The sequence below is a fragment of the Hippocampus zosterae genome, chromosome 21 (genome assembly GCF_025434085.1).
Source record: "Hippocampus zosterae strain Florida chromosome 21, ASM2543408v3, whole genome shotgun sequence".
Classification (NCBI taxonomy): domain Eukaryota; kingdom Metazoa; phylum Chordata; class Actinopteri; order Syngnathiformes; family Syngnathidae; genus Hippocampus; species Hippocampus zosterae.
The window spans coordinates 3,362,305-3,381,119 of NC_067471.1; the positions used below are offsets into that span (position 1 = coordinate 3,362,305).

Sequence of the window (18,815 nt, forward strand, 5' to 3'; positions counted from 1 at the left end):
TAAAAAAAATTATAGGAAGTAATAAACTGAGTATTCAACTGAGTTTCTGAACATTTAGCCTACTGCAGGAAAAATGGCAAACGATGTCTCCCAAAATTCAGCAAGCAACGCCAAGAAATGCAATTCAGTGAATCTCCCAGCACACATTCAGATGTTTTTTTATTTCGTTTACATATGTGCAAAATATTGCTTCATTGAAAGCAAAAAAAACTTGGTATAACTAAACTAGCAGGGCTGCAACATTCCCATACATGACATGTTAAGCAAGAAAAAAAATATTGTAATCTGTTTATATACAATTTACAAAATATAAAATATTTGTATAAAATGTTTATATTCATCTATTTTACTCAACAGAAGCTGTTTACAAAAAGCACAAGCTTTCGTAAATAGGCTTGTACTTTTTTGTCGCAATGTCCTTCTTTTACATTCACTTGTTGCACATTTCAGGAAGGAGTCTTTCATTCCAAAGGTATCGACTCGGTGAGGTAGAAGTATTATTTTAAAAAAAATTTTTAAATGGTCATCTCTTAGTGAAAAAAAAGGGAGCAAAAAGTCATTTAGTCACTCAGCCAACAGCGCGTTCCAACATCAGTGCTGTTGCTGTCAAACGGCTGTTCGTAAACGCTGCGGCTCTGCTCCGAATCTGAGTCCTTGTTGCAGCCGTCCTCCTCGCCGGCCGACTCCGCGTCGGCGGCGGTGTAAGGGTTTTCGTGGAGGCTATTCCCATGACACATCGCCGGGGGTGGGCCAAATCCCGCGTGGGAGTCCTGTTGAGGCCTCCAGGGGGACTTCCCGAACGTTCCTAGATGAGAAAAATGAATGTCAGGTTAGGACACCTCGAGTAAGGTCTCGTTTTTCAGCTTTAGACTTACCCATGAAGCTGTTGTAAGGAGGTGGGCACTCATGAGGTCGGCCATAGTTGGCCGCTTCCGCCTCCTCCATGGATGGCCGGCGGCCAGTCTGCTGGTGAGAGGGCCCAAGATGGAGGCTGGCATTGGGGAGCTGCATCAGGATCGTCGAAGAGCACAGGTCGAAGGGCTCCGAGAGGAGGTAGTCCCGTCTTTTAGACCTGTTCAGGCTTCCGCTGTAGGACTCTGCGCAAACTGGTCTTAAATCAACGGAACACCCTGTCCAAGAAGAAAAAAGAGTGACGAATCCAACCGAAAAATAATCGTGGCGCTGATTATGGAATTGAAAAACCCCACATACCTGTTTGGACCTCGGACAGATCCGTGGGGTACAAGTCTCGGCGAAGCAGTGTGCTTATTGGACCTTGGTAATGGCAAAGAAGAGGGTCAATGGACGCCGCTTCCATCTCTGCTTCACTTCCTGTATCCAGCTGACATAGACCTGGATGGAAGACGGTCGCGTCAGGAACATGGGGGAGACTTGAGCCTCTTTGGGTTTCAAGTAAAAAGGTCTTGTACCATTCATGTCTTTGGGCTGCAGATAGAAGCCGCTAATGGATGACGCCATGTACTGGTGGCTGCTCCCGTTCTCAGAAGGGATGTAGCCGTCCTGGCGGTCCGCAAGGGTGCCTTGAGAGGAGAGGTAGCTTGGGATGTCTGCTGGCAGGTTGGTTTCATCTGCGGCACAAGTCAAGACATTTTGGTCACCGGAGGTCTCTGATCCGGGAGTCAATGTATTTGTTTTTAGCGATAGTCGATTTGATCGCATTGAGAGGAATGATCGCGGCACTCACCCGTGTTAGTGACACTGCAGTCCTCGTTCCGCCGACGGGTGTGGTAGATGATCACCACCCAAACAAGCGAGGTGCCAACTACGCAGCACACCACGGCGATGATGACGATGCCCACCGTGGTCCAGCCGTCATCATCCGAGCCCGCCCCGCCAATGATCCCGACACCGATGCCCCCTTGCACTCCAGAGTCACAGTTGGGGTTCGGTATGACCGACAGCCTGATGTTCCCCCTTTCGGTGCCAAGAGCGTTGGACATCTCGCAGGTGTACTTCCCGACGTCGGCCTCGGCGGCGTCGACGATGATGAGGAGCTGATTGGCAGCGGCGAAGAAATGGCGCTCCGTCACCACCAAGGGGCTGTCGTCCTTGGTCCAGTTTAATCTCGGCGCGGGGCTGCCGCCGGCTATGCATTGGAGGACGGCGGTTTCGCCCTTGGCTACCGTGCGATCCATGAGCGGCCTCAGGAAAGAAGGCGTTTCTATCAAAAAAGGGATGGAAAATAAACATGATGACGATGGACAATTTCAAAACATGAACCCCCCCCAATGTCTTCACCTAAGACCGTTAGCGTAGCATTAGCCGAAATGGCCCCGGCGATGTTCTGAGCGGTGCAGCTGTACACCCCGATGTCCTCCGTCGTGACGTCCACAATGAAGAACACGTCGTCCTCCGGCATCACGTGCATCCGGCGTTCGCGGGCGGCTGGGAAGTCGGTTCCCCCGTCCTTCTGCCAGGCGATCTGAGGCGACGGGTGACCCACCGCCGCGCATTCGAGCCTGGCTGTCGCTCCGGCACGGATGCTCAGGTCCATCGGCATTTTAGTGAAGGAAGGAAGCACTGGCAAACAGAAGTTGATTTGAAATCAAGATTCTTGGCGTGCTTTGGATTGACACGTTTTGGATTCTGAGCAAGCGGTAGTTTTCGGCCTAGCTGAGGTTCGTAACTTACTATTAACAGTGAGTCTGGCCTTGGTGGAGTACGAGGATCCAAAGTGGTTGGAGATGACGCACTGGTATTTCCCCTCGCTGGAGAATTGCACGTCGCACAGCTGCAGAGTGGTTGTATACTCCGTCACCTCTGTCTCGCCACCGGAACCTCCCTGCCCTCTCAAGTGAGCCTGGTTGTGGATCTCGGCGTCGTTGAGGACCTCGTTGTCTTTCTTCCAAGCAAACGTCATCGGCGAGTCACTGGAGCTCGCCGCCGAGCACACGAAGGTCACGTTAGCTCCTTTCAGAGCCGACCGGGTCTCCGGCTGAATGGTGATCTGGGGCTTTGGGAAATCATCTGCGGGGAGGAACGAGAGGGATTTCATTTGCTGTATTAACACTCAGGTTTTTTTTTTAATATGAAGCCAGAGGCAAATGAGGCTCTCTTTGGGAGAAAATGGTCATCGGCAAAGCGGAAAGGTTAGTACATTTCCATCAGGTTGCCTTCACGGCACTCATTTGCTCAGGCAGGAGTCAGGGGAAAATCTTGAGCAATCTGGGTCAGTTCATAAATGGAAAAGGGGGGTGGGGGGGCGGCTGTATAAATGGTTGTTTTTGAGGTGTGACGGCGTGTGGGCAAGGTTGCTCTCCAGTGTAAACGCCTCGCTCACCGCACACGAACTCCTCAGGGCCGACGGCGAACACGCTCCTGCCCTTCAGCATCTGCGGGTGGGCGCAGCTGGCATTCACGCAGGGGAGGAAGGTTTGTTCTGCCACCCAGACTGGGAGCCACTTGAGCTGGCAGTCGCACAGCAAGCTGGAGGTGTTGAGACGCCTGCCGGAAGGGGAGGGGGGTGGGAGAAAAATCCAGAAACATTTAATTTGTGTGGAATTAACTGCCAACGGCTGGCGACCGATGATTTGATGTTTCTTAAGTAATTCAGTACCAGCCAATTCTAGACCAAGTCTGAAAAGACGTTGAAAAACGTCTTTGGGAGTGAATGAGTCAAATTGGGAGAAAACAAAAAAGGAAACGTACAGTTCTTGTAGATTCTTCATCTGGGAGAAAGCGTTTGCTTGGATGGACATGATGGCATTGTTGCTTAAGTCTCTGTCGAGGAAAAAAGCAAAAGTGTTTTGGTTAGAAACCCAAAGGTGTACTCCCCCCTCCCCAAATATATATTTAGGGGAAAAGAATAGCCATGACTACAGCTTAAACTTCAATCAAAATCTGGAGTCCAGAGAATAAAACTCGGCAAGCAGTGTGCTGTGTTAATCAACTTTTGGCTGCTCGGAGAAATGGCTGCCCCCCAAAAATAAATAAATAAAACCCTCAAATGAGCACAGCTGTTTTTTTTTTTGGGGGGGGGGGGGGGGGCGGGGGGGGTGTTGTATGGACCCGCACAATGCTGATCAATAAAGAATAGCAACCATGAAATAATCCTAAACGTAGACTCATTGTCTCAGTCGTGCGTTTGGAAACGATGCCGAAAGACTCACAGATGCTGTAATGCATCAAGGCCAGAGAAGGACTTCTTGGTTACGGAGCGGATTCGGTTTCCTTGCAGAAATCTGTGCAGCAAAAAAAATTTGAAATTCTTGTCATGTTCACATTTTAACACCAAAGTTAAACAATCACGATGAAATGATTCCAAACTTACATTTTCTTCAGTTTGTCCAGTGCCGAAAAGGGCCCGTTCATGTCTTCTATGGTCCAGGAGATTTCATTATTTTGGAGATCCCTTTTCAGTAGACATATTGGGGCGGGGGTACAAAACAAAACAAAAAAAACAACACATTGTTCAAAAACCAAAATCCAAATAATGTCTGACGTGCGCTTTAGCGCGCAGAGGTTACCCCGAAGCAAATGTGCGTGTCCGCCAAGCCGCACACCTGCCCTGTGGTGACCTCAGCAGTGCAGCTTACATTTGGTTCCAGTTAAAAAAAAAAAAAAACCCGCAAGCAGGCGAAATGTTAAGAAGTCCCTCTGTGGAAAGGTGGCCGTGGAGGTGTTGGGGGGATGTGGGAAGTGGAGGAAAAAGGAGGGGTGTGAGGGTGTGCTGAGGCCAAGCGCCTGTTGTCATTTTTTTTTTTTTTATGTAAACGGAGAGACCTCAACATGATAATCTTGTTCACATCCACAAAGCAAATCAGGCAGGATATTTCCACTCAGGCAGGGGATTGATGGTGGCAGTGCGGGAAAGCTGGGGGGGGGGGGGGGGCATGAGCAAGGCGCAGCATAGCACAGATTTTCAAACTTTAGTGTCAGCGAGACGCCGTTGAAACGAACAGTCCCCCACATTTTTGCGGCTTCCGGGGAACATTTGAGTCCGCCAAACGTGTGTGTGTGGGGGGTGGCATTTGGCGCAACCATGTCCCACTTACAGTGTCTGCAGGCTGGAGAGGCCTCGAAATGCGCCGTCGGCGATGAAACTGACGCGGTTATTCCCGATGCGAAGCTCGTCTAGCAGGCTGAGTCCAATGAAGCTGGATTCTTCCAGTCGGGACAAGTGGTTGGAAGAGAGGTTTCTGCAACAGGGGTGTGGGGGTGGGATAAATATATCCATCCAGCCAGGTAAAAAAATGATATAATGATTGTTTGTTATATCATGAAATGATATAACAAAAATGATATAACTTTATTTGAATAAATCCGATCATGGGCCAGCTGGCCAATTTGGGCTGTTATTTCAAATTTCCTTTGACTCACTGGGTTTTTAACGCGAGTGAGATGACATCAAAGTTTGCGACAGCGGTGTTTTCTTGATAGGCGGGTCGGCTGAGAGTAAATCAGATAGTCGTCCGGGTATGTTCCCGAGTCGACTGGCGGCATGTTTACTTGCCGCTTTGCGATAACGGCGAGTGAAAAAGAGAGGAAGAGGGAGGGGAGAGGGGAAATGACAACAACCACCTCATGGTGTAAAAAAACAAACAACAAGGGGAAAAAAAAGCTGCAGAGACTGCTGCTAAAAACAAGACTCGTAACAAAGGCAACGTCGTCTGGGGCAATGCAATCTGCTCATATTGCTTTATAGTTTGGGAAACCGGCTGTTGGAGGGCCAAAAAAAAAAGCTTATTTTTTTTATTTTGGTGGTGCTTTGTGTGTATTGGTGCATGCGCGCGGTTCTTGGCGTCAGGAGGAGCGACGGTGTGAGGAAGGGCAGGCGGGGGTGCCGGAGAGGAGGAGAGGCCAACCCAGAAAAGTGTTGGGAGTTCATCGATGCGAATGGAAAGTGAGGAGGTAGGGGGCGCGGAGGGGGTCGGACTCACAGCTCGCTGAGTTTTTGGCAGAACTCCCAGGCGTCGGGTCGGATCCTGCTGATGGCGTTGTGGCCGAGGTGGAGCTCCTGCAGAGTCAGCAGGCCGTACAGCCAACCCTTGCTCACCTCCGTCAGGTTGTTGTGGTCCAGCTGCCTGTCGGACCACAAAAAAAAAAAATTGTAACACTCGGAGGAATGTCGGAACAGAACCCGGTTTGATTTGTCGAAGTGCTTACAGGACTTCCATATTGCTGAGACCCCAGAAGGCGCCGTCCATTAAGCGACTCAGGCCGTTCCTCTGCATCTTCAGAGAGCGAAGGGCCTGCAGCCCGTGGAATGTCAAGCCTTCCACCCTGCGCACTCGATTCCGGCTCAGCTCGCTGAAACGCACGCGCCCGCATGCTTGACATCTTTTTTTTGGGTTTTTTTTGCAACCCTAAGTAGAGTACAGTGAAACTCCTCTACAACAAAACCTACATGGGCGAAAATACCCCCTTATGTGAAAAAATCTTCGCATTAACACCATTCCCACTCTCCTGTCCCCCATACAACGAAAAAAAACCCCTGTTGCGTTATACGAAATCTTTTCTCTGCTCTTGCCTCGCGACGAGGTTCACGACAACAAATTCTAATCCAACAGTGTCCTCTACTGCTTCATTCAGAAACGGCAGCAGCAACCACCACACTGGTATACGCATGCGCAGTAGTCCAGGAAGTATTTGTTCTTGTTCGTTTCAGACGCAGCAAGAACGTTGCATTGCCGCCGTGTGTGCGTGTGTGTGTGTTTACATCTGAAATCAAATTTGCTACAGTGAAAAATCCCCTATTGTGGGAAAAAATTCTTGCTCTAAACGTGATTTCGTTGTACAGGAGCTTCACTGTATTTGTCAAGCTTCAAAAATAATCATAAAATCTTACAGGTGTTGCAAGTTGGGCAGCTGGAAGATTTTGGCTGGGATGGAGGAGAGACGGTTGCGGTTGAGTCGGAGAACCTGAAGACTGCTGGACAGGTTGGTGAAGCAGCCCAGCTCCAGCGAGGCGATGCGATTGTTGTTGAGAAATCTGAAAATCAAATCGTTGAAAGAAATTGAATGGTTGACGTATTTTTTTAAAATCCCAAATCAGAGATGCCGGGGTTATAATGCGTTTCATGTCCTACATGGCTGAAGCAAAACAAAAAAACACTCACAGGTTCTTGAGGGGCAAAGCGGGGAAGGAGCCAGCCTTGATTTCCGCGATGTGGTTGTTGCTGAGGTCGAGCGTTTCCAGGGCGAGGAAAGGCCCGAGCTGCTCCGTGGCGATCTTGGAGAACCTGTTGTTTGCTCTGAAAACACAGACGCCGGCGCTCCATATAAATGACAAAATTGCCGCGCATCTTACGAGCGGCGCGCATCCGACTCGCGCTGCCATGTACACAATTAGCCGGCGGGTTTATGAACGACCATGACGCACTGTCGCAGGCAGCGCGAAGGCTTCCCGACCAATGTGATACTTCCACCAAATTGCCCCACGTGATCAATTCCAGCAATCCTCCTGTTTACGGATGTGTTATTTTGTTTATAAGGTCATTACGAACAAGGTATTTAAATAAAAGTAACCTGCCAATTACTTGACTGATAAATACCATTCCCTCAGTGAAAGCCTGCCTTGGCAGAGGCCGGCAATTTCCTGAGCTGCACGCCTCCTAAATTGCAGTGCGGGGACGGCTTGGTTATAAACAGAGGCTGTACAGTGCCCTCTTTGTGCGTCGCACCCTGCTTGCAGAGCGAGCGAAAGGGGGTGGGGGGGAAGGAATTCCCTCCGATGTACCAGACTACAGGCCTCGTTTTCAGTATTCATTAGTGTGCTTGCAAGGGCCCCCCTTTGCCCCCCCTCCCCTCCACCTCTTACAGGTACACTTTACTGATCCCCCCCACCCCTGCCCTGAAGCAAGAAAAGTGAAGACAGTTTTATAATGCCGCTTTAATTCAGGATATGATGTCGATCTTATTAATTGCGGGAATATTTCAATCAGGAGACTTAGAGCAGGGGTCAAAATAAGATAAAATACAGAGTGCATGAAAAATACGACTCACCATCGCCGCATGTTATGCGGAGTGCGCGGGAATCTCACGTTGAGATCAATCCGGATTTTTGATAGGACTTCGGATACTTTCTTTTAAATGTAGCATTCCTTTTCTTAACTCATTCACTCCCAAAGACGTTTTTAAACGTCTTTTCAGACTTGATCTAGACTTGGCTGGTATTGAATGAGTTCAAAGTCGGAGTCCTTTTCTGTCTCCTGGCTGGGCGTTTTCCCCTTCCCGAAGAAACTTTCCATATACTTTTTTTTTTACTCGTTTTGCTAGCTCCAGGGTTTCTTTTTAGCTGTAACCTATCACGGGACTGAGAAGCTCCGCCTTCCCCTGAGTGACACACTGTAGACGGATGTAACAGAGGATCCGGTAACTTTTCAAAATAAAACATCTTTCAGAGTCCAGAAATAAATAAAATGGAAGTAATGGAAGGAATGGAAGTTATTTATTCTTTCTGTGCGGCCCGGGAACAAAAGACCACCGGTGCCGGTTTCGCGAGAAGGAATTCGGTGTACTGTAACGACACGTGAATGCAAACCGGCGGCTAAGATTTCGAAAGTCTCAAGTCGTATCCTGATCTGCCGCCCAAAAAAAGGATCGTTGTCACCAATAAATTTGCACAGGCAGCTCCTTTGTTGGGAGATTTGCAAAGGGCTCTGTACACGCCGCACCCCTCCACCCCAGGGGCGGGGCTTAAACAAAAGCGCCGCTCACCACCTGTATCTCACTTTTCACGTTCCTTTTGACTGGCCGCTGAAGGAAGGAGGCTCGCTAAAACCAGTCTTTCCAGTTTCTTTCTCGGGGGTTATCTGCGTCCTCAGGCGAAGGAGTCTTTTTGACACAGAAATGACCCCCCGCCCTAAAAAAAAGGACGCTACTACCGTAGAGCCTTTCAATTGTACATGTGGCCGCAACTTTCAGTGCTGGGAGCGCTTTCAGACCTAAGTTGCTAAAACCGTCCGTCTGTGATTTTGTGCGTGGGTGTGTGTATGTGGTATTTCCGATTGGACGGAGGACCGAGTTTTGAGGAGTCATCTGATGACGCGCTCTCGCGACAGCCGGCGCCTCTAATGAAAACCAGGACTCGCTGTGGATGCGTTCCTCGCACCGCGCGCCTCACGCCAAGCGGAAGATTGGCGTTATTGTGGCGGATGAAATGAATTATTATTTTTTTAAACGCGAGTGGGGAGGCGAACGAGGTTCAGTCCAAGAGGGGGGGGGTTGGGGGGGGGGTGACTGAGTGTTATCCTCGACTGATTTCCTTTTTGTCAAGAGTAGCGACCCTCCAGAAGTTTTTAACCGATCTAGAATCGCCAGGGGGTTTAGTGGCGGTGAGGTGAACCCCCCCCCATAAATTCTTGGGAAATTGTTCAATTAATTAAGATGATCACGACTCAATTACTCCCAGCTGCGGGGCTATCGCCGTTTGTTTTTCCTATGAAGCCGTGAGGTCAAGGATGTCGAGCAGAGCTGCCGCTCTGTCTGACTGGCTGTTTGAATAGGTGGTATTTGATACCCTGAGGTCTCCCGGCCCCCCCGGCCCTCCTTTACTACTCTCCCAGCTCAGAGAAATTGAAGGAGGGAGAGAGATTCAGAAAAAAATGTTCCACTGGAGATTGAGGGAGGAAAAAGAAGAGGGTGTCATGCAAAGCAGGCAGTGAGAGAATTTTTTTCTGGGGGGGTGGGGGGGGGGCAGTGCTTTGCGGTCGCTCTTGCGTTTCATTTTGCCTTCGACACACTTGAAACGAATCACTGGATGTGTTTTGCCGCCGCCAGATGTGAACGATTTGGATTTGACAATCCAGGATCATTTGCCAGGCACAATAAGCAACTCTCAAAAGTCAAACGTGTCGTTTATCCAGCGGCGACCGTTCGGGCCGTACGTGCCGAAAACAAATCGACTGAGCGAAACGGCCCCACGACGGCCGCCGGGGTTCGTGTCGGGGCTTGATGAGGCGGGCTCCTCATGGAGCCGGGAGGACGGATACATTCTTCGCATATAACTCTGCGCCCGTTGGTTCGCTGGGACGTGCCAAAGAAAGCAAAAGAGGAGTAGTCGAGGTTTCGCGCAATAAAATCGCCTGTTGTCGAGAGAGCACGAACTGCGTCGTATTCGAGAGTGGCGAACAAGCACCCCGCCCAAAAAATCGAAAAAGCTTCACTGTTAACACTAAAAGGAAAAGAGTTAGTCCAGAATAGCCAGTTACTGATTCCCATCTTTCTTGGCGGGTTAAAAATACATCGGCAGCAGGAGCCATGAAACAAAACATTTCCATTGGCATTTGTTTTATGACCATGTGACCTGTCTGGGGCCCAGCTGCCATGTCTGCAACTGCCCACTCTGGGGAACCAAGTCAGCCAAAAACCTCCGCTCCCTCTCCAATGGGAAAGCTGCGTTACTAGTGACGGGTCAACTACCAAAATACACCTCAATCCACCCCCCACCATTGACGGTTTTACTTACAGAACCAACGTGGTGATGTTCGAAGCGTACTGCCCCAAATTGGGTACCGAGTCCAGTTCATTGTGACTCAGCTTGCTGCGAAATCGAAAAAGGCAGAGCGGTTAAAAACACGGCACGGGCTGAGACGGTGACAGAAACCTTTCAGTGTTTATTCCCGGACGCGCCGCACTTACATTTCATTCAGATGTCGCAGCTTGGAAAACAAAGCGCTGTGGAGCACCTGCAATTTGTTATGGCTCAGGTCCCTAGGAAGAGAAGAAAAATGAAGGGATGCGCCACGGGCCGCATGACACAAAAGTAATTACGCTTGCGCATTCACAGTACAAACAAAGAAGGGGACTGAAATAAACATCATATACGTCCCATGTACGTCCCGGCCACAACGCCTCCCTCAAGCACGTATTGTAACTGGTTAATGAATAATATAACACAACAGGACACCTGTTCCCAACACGACAGTCCTCACGAACGGCACGAAACAAATGTGTATGTGTGTGTGTGTGTGTATATATATATATATATATATATATGTATATATCACAGAAGAAACTGAAAATCCGGTGCATTGAAATATTGAAAAAAAGAAAATGTTTGTTACACACCCTGTGCTGTCGGCACAATGAGATTTAGCTTCAAGAACACGATGGCAAATAGAAGAAGCAGCATTCAACCTTAAAAAGAAATTCACGCCAGATCGTGACCGCAGGAGATTCCCACGTGTACCGTATTTTCCACACTATAAGGCGCTTCGGAGTATAAGGCGCACCGTCAACGGGCGGCCTATTTTAAAACATCTTCATATGTAGGGCGCACTGCATTATAAGGCGTATCGAAAAGAAGCTCCAATAGTGGCAGTGGTTGCGTTATGCATCCACTAGATGGAGCTATGCTCAATGGAATACAATACAATACAGCTTTATTGATATAGATCCATCTTCCTCAACTGGCGGACCGCGTTCCACGACCGGACCGCCGACCTCCTCTGTCCGGACCCTCGGCAAATTGTATAAAATAACAAATTATCAAGTGATTTTTACATTATACATTTTATATTTTTGGACTATAATCTGTGCATTACCGCGATCGCTTGTTAAAATGATCCGTTTTATTATTTGCGTGCAGGAACAGATGTTTTGCAGAGGACGCAGCAGCGCGACTGTGTGTGTGTATCGTGTTTGACGAACTGGCTTATGCTCATGGCTGAACAGGGCATGTCGGCGATAACGATGCGCTGATTGGCTCCTCTGAACTTAAGGTGCGCCCATACATAAGCGTCACGCATTCAAAATGGATGATTGTGTCAGGAAACGGACGCATGCGCGACGCCACAGTGTGCTCACAGCTTCAGCACAGGAGAGCTGCACACAGACAATTAGACAAGACGATGCGCGGGAGGTTTCGATTGTGTGCAGTTTTGCTCCCATCTACCCGGGGATCTTTGCAGCTGTTTAACAGCAGAACACCGCAACATGGTAAATGAACATCGCAATGGCGTCCTCAAATAATATTCGCATGCCTCAGACATTGCATTCACCTTTAGTGCAAGAACAGCACTGCACATTCCTGTGCTCCCTTGTGTCAGTATTTAAAATGGTTCTTAACTCCTCTTCTGATATATTTTTCAGTGATTTCAGAAGGGGTGTGAAAAGGGAAACTGTACAAATGAAAATAATATTTTTGTTTTCATGTTTAGTATTTATTTTGGTAAAATTAGTATTTTGTTTTGCTTTTGTTAAATTAAGGGGAAAAAAGATAACTACTGTTTAACAAAGTTAAAGTAAAAATGTCTTATTTCCCTAAAAGGGCTATTTCTATTATTACGCAGGCACAACTTAACAAAATAAGAGTTCCTCTGCCTCAACACAATACCTCTCATTATTTGCTGTGTACTGGCAAAGTGAATAATTGTTATTTTCATGCACCCCATTATTGGCTGGTTGTGAGGAGTGTTGATTTGTATAAGCTTGGCTTGACCATAACTAAATTGGCATATAGCCCTGCTCCCCATGACCGCCGTGCATGGGACCGGACCTTGGTCTTATTAAAAAAAAAAAAAAAAAGGTGGACCGACAGCCTTTCTAGTTGAGGACCAGTGATATAGATCTTTCATAACCGCTACAACAAAGCATTTTACAGAATATTTAGGATACTATGTCCAAAAAATCTGAATATTGATCCATGTATAAGACGCAATTGAGAAAGTTGAATGCTTTTAGGTGTGCCTTATAGTGTGGAAAATACGGTAATCGTATTTATAAATAATGTTTCTGACAAATGTTGAGTAATCGTTAAATATTTAGATTTTTTTAATGTAAAATGAAATCCCAAAGAGTCCCTTTTTTCATAAAAATAATAATGCTGACTCCCCCCCCAAAATTTTTTTTTAATTTTCCATTTAAAAAAAATACTTTTAGACGTCACTGACAAAACCGCATGACATTTTAATGCGAAGCACGGGTGCTAGCAAAGTAACACGTCATCTAACTTAGTGACTTTACAATTAAGTAATCGATTCAAGCAACCAAGTTATCCCTTTTTTTTAAAGCAAGTAATCAGTAAATTACTTTTCCAAAGTAACTGTGGCAATACCGTTCAGGACTTGCTCAATGTTGCCAGTCTGTCCGATCGGTTGGATGCAGTGTCAACTCGATACTGCTTAAAGGGAGGTATGTGTACTCGCTACTCTCCTCAGAAAAAAACGCCATGAAGAAATAACAAAACCGACCCCTTCGGAAAAGAGTATACTCGATATACCACAAAAGCAGTAAAGTATTTTAAGAAATGACTCCCAACTGGCGAAGAAAACTTGTTCTCATTTGAGCCCAAGAGGTTGTAAAAAAGGCAGAGCGCTGCCTCATGTTTTTCCGTCCGTCTGTCTGTCTTTCCGACACAAGAGAGAAAGCGCATGCCAAACAGCCCGCCTCATCGCCAGGCCGCATCTGGCCCAAAAAGCAACAAAGGCGCTCTGCTACTCGGGGACGAGTTGGCTCTCGCGAGTGGAAGTCGAAACCAGACTTGACATTTTCGGGCTTGGGCGGTACGATTCGACTCATGTTTCTTTCTCGACCATATAAATGGATAACAGACATTTGTTAGGGAGTAAAAAAAAATGTTGTTTGATGGAGGCAATAAATTAAGGTATTGTACCTTCAGGAAAATCTCTGCAAAGGTGTGTAGTCAACTGTCTGGAAAGCAAGTCAAGCCACCTGGTTGCCATTTGTTTTGTTTTTTTAAAGCGTCTTATGGCGTTCCAAGAGATCTTGATTTTGGCTGGGACGTCTTTTTGGAGCTCAAATTCGTCCCAGCCTACCTCGAGCTATACTTGGCCGCGAATCAGAAGGGGTGCACGAATTTTTCTTTTTTTTGGGGGGGGGGGGGGGGTTGTTTTGAAGAGGCCCCTCAAAACCGACGTGAGGAGTCTGCCAAGCGGGGCCTTGTGCACTATAAAGCCGTGGAGGTATTGACGCGGCTGCGCACCATCAACATTGTGGTGCCAGACCCCCTTTTTCTCTTTACGCCCCCCCCCCCTCATCTGGAATCCATCAAGTTACACTGCAAGGAGGGGGGGGCGGAGCCTCGTAATGTATTCACAATGTCGGGAAAAGCGACACTTGCATACGTTACGAACACTCCTGTTTAACTTTCAGGTCGCCTGGTTTTAGCGTTTCCCTTTTTGCTGTTTAAATTGAACCACTCCTTTCGCCTGTCAAAGAATGCAGCTGTGCATTGTTGTTGTTTTAATTCCACTCCTGGAGGCCATATTGGGAAAGGTGTCCTATCACGAAGACTAGATAAACCCCCGAGTAGTTCCGACACTTCCACTTCCCTCACAAAGCAGGCGGGGGGGGGGGGGCGCGAGATAACACAAGCATATACAGGCTGCGGCCTGTATCGTATGTGAGAACGCGCGACTCGGCGCTCTTATCAGGAGCTGAAAAGTGAATGAAGGAGTTACACCTCAGTCGAAAGAGCTGTCATTACTGTTTGTTGAATGGAGATACCGCCGAGCACTTGACGGCGCCGAATCTCGGATCAGGGTGAAATCTGCCGGTTCGCTCAGGTTGCAAAAAAAAAAAAATCGCATTTGCCTTTTTGCCGTGGTCATTAATGATCGTACATTTTAAGCTAAATTATGTTTGGCTGAAAAGTGAATGAAATGAAAATGAAATCTCATTTCGCAACAATCGCTCTGCCGGGAAAGCAATTGAGGCAAATTGGAGTGCACTACCGGGCTCTGATCAGCGGGGGCGCTGTTGAGCTAACTAGTTAGCTGTCTTCAGGAGGGCAACAGCATCTTCAACTTAAACAAAACAAAACAAAAGAATTTCGGGTTTTCCCAGTCGTCTAATTGAATCCCTACTTTGTGTTGCCCGTGACTTATAAAAGTATTTTATCCCCATTAAAAAAAAAACATTGTGTGCTTGTATAGCATTTTTGTTATTCCCGAAGTGTGGTTAAATCACCAGTCAAAGCAAAACAACCAAACTCCTGAGACTTTCAGTCCCACTTCGGAAATGCACAAGTCGATGAAAGGATCACGCTGCCTGTCACCCACCGCTCACGATTTAACGGCGTGTTTTTCAAGCCTATAAAGGGAATAGGGCATCTCGACTCTGATGTAATGCAACCTCCCACGTCCATGGCTGCTTCTTCTTCTTCTTCCCTTTGCCTGCTCCCCCCCCTCCCCCACCCCCCGCCACCCCTTCCTTTTTATGGCAAACTAATCCAGCGTGCCCCTCCTTAATCAGTACCATGGCTCTGGTGTTGCTAATTCAGCAGAAATAATGGGGTGCTGGAAAACAAAAGGGGATCCGCCAGTTTAAGGGGTTTAAGATGTGCCGGAGAGCCACTCGTAAATTAGCATGCCAGAGTGAAAAGGGACCCCCCCCCCACACACACACACACAGACACATTCACCCTCCCACCATCCTTTTTTCTTTCTTTCCTTTGGAAGGCCAGTCTTGATTACGAGGCGGCCTCGCTGTGTTTTTTCTGGCAAACGTAAAAGTTTCCAGAGCTGCGCCTGCTCAACCTGAAGAATTCAAATGGAGGGGAGCTTTTTGGACAAGGCCTCAAATAAAATGTAACCAAATGCGGCATAGTTAAAATAATGATCTGGCTTTACGCATATCAGTAAAAAAGAAAAAGAAAATCCAGTAAAATGAATTATCTGTAATCTTTTGGCTGCTTCCGAGTGGGCAAATGAGAAACATATAGTCCATCTGATTTAAGTTGTGAGTAACCAAATGCGGCATAGTTAAAATAATGATCTCGCTTAATGCATATCAGTAAAAAAAATCCAGTAAAATGAATTATCTGTAATCTTTTGGCTGCTTCCGAGTAGGCAAATGAGAAACATATAGTCCATCTGATTTAAGTTGTGATATCGACGCTTGACAACTGAACTGGATTTGAAACAAGCTATCATCCCAAGTGCGTGTATAAAACTTGTTAATAACACTGTCTCGACACACTCTCTCCACTATACCTCCTTTACAACAACAAACCAGCAGGCACTGAGGAGATTGGTTTACAATGACTCTGCCTTGCACAAAGGCGCATTGATGTGTAAAAAAACCTGTGGGCCCCAGGTGCCCCACTTATTGCTGTGAGGACCATCCGTAAATAAACCTCTCTTAAACGCATGAGAATTTTCCAGAGATGTGCAGAGTTTAGCCTGAGTCACACGATAAAGGGGCAAATTCACCAGTCTTTGCAAATAGTCTGCTCCTCATGTGGTTTCCAAGCCAGCCACTTTTCCCTGGGAGAGGAATGTGGATCATCTCCGTGCCAAAACTCACCGTCCGCTGCTCGTTTGAGCGTCAAGTTTACAGTAAAACTTTTTTTTAGTTTCATTTAAAGAAAATGCGTAAAATGAATCGACTTACAGTTGTACGGTCCATTCCGGGAGAGACTTTGGGATTTGTCCCCTTTTCAGTCGACTGCAGTCCACGAGATCCCCAAAACAAGCGCACGGAGCGGGACACGTCCTTGTGTACGCGCCAACCAAGCTATGTGTACCCCAAAACAGCAAGAAAAACACCACATAACCCGCTAAAATGCGCGGTTGTGCGGAAGAACACATTTTTACTTTCGCCGTCCGACTCCGAAGACAACTCAGAAGTTTTTTTTTCTCCGCTCGACAAATTCCCAAAAGTGTGCAAAAATCCTCCAAATGTTGCGATGCTGTCAGGCTTGAGTAGATCCTTTTAAATCCTCTTCCGTGATATCGTCATCGTAATGGCGAAAAGGGAAAGAAAAGCGGTCGTGTCACATTTGCCCATTCCTTTGCCTAAACTTTTTGTCGTGAACGAGGCACTCTTCTCCGCTCGCTGGTGCACTGTGCGGACTTGAGGAGCCCCACGGAGGTGCATGAACGCGCTGGTGTGGTGAGGAGGGGCGGGGCAAAGGAGCCGCGGGGCTTTGTGGGTAATGAAGTTCAAAACTCGACTCCCATCAACAAAAAGTGACATGACATCCACTCTTGGTCATTTTAAATTCCATGTATTTGTATTTTGCTCGTTAAAATCTTAGTAAGTTATTTATTTAACTATGTACTTTGTTAGGTATTTATTATTTATTTATTATTAGGTAAGCGTATTGTAAATACTGACTTTATATGGGGTGGGAGGGGTCCTTGTTTTTTCCGGGGGTATATTTTTTAATTTCAGTTTTGCAAAGTACTGTATTGATTAGAGTTTAATAGATTTTTTTCCCTTAAAATTCATTTTTAAAAATATTTTTTACTGTCATTAAAAAAACGGGGCAAAATAGGGATAAAAAAGTTATTCAGAAAAAAAACAAATGATTCTGGAAGCATAAAACAGACAAAAAGAATTCCCCCCAAAATGTTTATCGTATGTATGTATGTATGTATGTATGTATGTATGTATGTATGTATGTATGTATGTATGTATGTATGTCGTCGAACCTTGTTTACGTGACAAAACAAATCGGTGCGTTATAACGGTAGTTCGTGGTAGCCATTTCCACTAAAATGGCCACCAACTACGACGTGTAAAATGGTACAAACATTTATGGATGTAAAAACATGAACATGTAATACAGTTTGAACATGTCAATTACAAATACGCGTATACAGTATGAAGAAAAGAAAAAATATTTTATTCTCATGTTAATATACTTCCTTTGTCACCACCATGAATGCATTTCCATGTTCAACTTGAAAGACGCTTAAAGTGAGATGACTTGTTGAACGACCATGAATATAAAATAGATCATCAATGTCATTAATAGACGAATATATATTCACCCAAGACCCAATTTTATAACCATATAAAAGAGCTGAAGTTCATAACAGTAACCTTAGTTGTTATTCAGCGCTTGAAATGTTCCATTTACAATTTGGGTTTTTTCCCACTATGACGGGGGGCCTTTCCCTTTCATCGGATATTCATGTCCGGGTGGATGCTAAGTTCACCCCCCGGGCGATGTGTCTGACAGCTTCCTGTTAAGCAAGGTCAACTTTTCACTCTTTGCGGTCATTTCCTCTTCACAGGGCGGACGCAACCTCATTAGCCTCTTGACACCCAATGTGCAAATGTGACAAACTACGATGGAGCCCGATTCAAATTGAGATTAGGTTTGCGCCCGAGGTGTGTATTAATTAAAAGCTGTAGGCTGCGTATTGATTGAGACATATTGGAACTAAGAGTACTTTGTTTGACTGGCCGAGTATCATCTGCTTCTGTAGCATTGTAATATTTCTAGATCAGCGACATGCTAGCTTGTACATTATTTAGCCGTGCTGTGTTCCCTAAATGGCTATTTTTCCACATCAGTTAGCCGTAATGGATTGACACGTCACTCCATGCGATGCTGTTCTTTTGGATGCCACAAAGCAAGTGATGGGGTGATAAGTTGGTCTTTTGTGTTGGAAATGGGGTGAGGGGGAGGGGTCTTGTGAATGCTTTATTGCCTTGCTAACAGCTGCTTGGATGTGTGAGACTAGTGGGCCAAACTCATTTGTATTAAAGGACGGGGGTGGGAGAAACTGTCCACACCCTGCAGCATTTTTCTCATGCTCTAGTTGCTTGTCAATCCATCAGTACAGCAGATTGCGCAACTTCGGAGTTTCATCCATCTATCGACGGCCCTCCTAGTCATTTTCTCGTGAAACTTTTACAATCAGTGACATTCATGCCACCACCTCTGTGATGTGGGGCACTTTTCAGATAATTATATTTCATATTCGCGATTCAGCTTGACATTTGTGTGAAGTTAGGAGTGGAATCACACATTCTTTCAGCATTTTGGGTGAGCTAATCTCTCTGCATGGGGGGAAAAACAAACAGACAATAGCATCCCAGCAGGAATCCAGGGGGCAAGAATGGCATGCTGGAGTTCTATATTTTTTTGCCTGTTT

The 18,815-nt window shown here is 46.5% G+C and overlaps 1 protein-coding gene and 1 long non-coding RNA gene across 3 annotated transcripts in view; one reads left to right on the forward strand and one right to left on the reverse strand.

Annotated features, from left to right (window-relative positions):
• The window catches only part of LOC127594068 (uncharacterized), a 32,861-nt gene that overhangs the window by 13,739 nt on the left and 307 nt on the right, over nucleotides 1-18,815 (forward strand). Inside the window, exon 6 of one of the 2 annotated variants that reach the window (XR_007960579.1) lies at nucleotides 6,811-6,900. This is a non-coding gene — a long non-coding RNA (uncharacterized LOC127594068). Of the gene's footprint in view, nucleotides 1-5,767; nucleotides 5,908-6,810; nucleotides 6,901-18,815 lie in introns of those variants that run through there. The other variant, XR_007960578.1, reaches the window with a different exon arrangement.
• Nucleotides 129-16,783, reverse strand: lrig3 (leucine-rich repeats and immunoglobulin-like domains 3). Its single transcript, XM_052055971.1, has 19 exons — nucleotides 16,318-16,783; nucleotides 10,603-10,674; nucleotides 10,430-10,504; nucleotides 7,080-7,214; nucleotides 6,809-6,952; nucleotides 6,127-6,270; nucleotides 5,901-6,044; nucleotides 5,016-5,159; nucleotides 4,292-4,372; nucleotides 4,131-4,202; nucleotides 3,670-3,741; nucleotides 3,302-3,465; nucleotides 2,653-2,988; nucleotides 2,260-2,541; nucleotides 1,706-2,182; nucleotides 1,431-1,589; nucleotides 1,213-1,353; nucleotides 876-1,130; nucleotides 129-805 (listed from the first exon to the last, which is right to left on the reverse strand). The coding sequence occupies exons 1-19, from the start codon at nucleotides 16,512-16,514 to the stop codon at nucleotides 561-563; spliced, it is 3,339 nt and encodes a 1,112-aa protein (XP_051911931.1). The 5' UTR covers nucleotides 16,515-16,783; the 3' UTR covers nucleotides 129-560.

What these genes read in the sequence shown, in the direction of transcription:
- lrig3 (XM_052055971.1), bottom strand. Translation starts at nt 16,514, where the DNA reads ATGTGTTCTTCCGCACAACCGCGCATTTTAGCGGGTTATGTGGTGTTT. An exon ending in TGCCAAAAACTCAGCGAGCT is followed by an intron (nt 5,160 to 5,900) that starts GTGAGTCCGACC and finishes CCCCTGTTGCAG; the next exon opens with AAACCTCTCTTCCAACCACT. An exon ending in CTTGATGCATTACAGCATCT is followed by an intron (nt 3,742 to 4,130) that starts GTGAGTCTTTCG and finishes TTTCCTCGACAG; the next exon opens with AGACTTAAGCAACAATGCCA.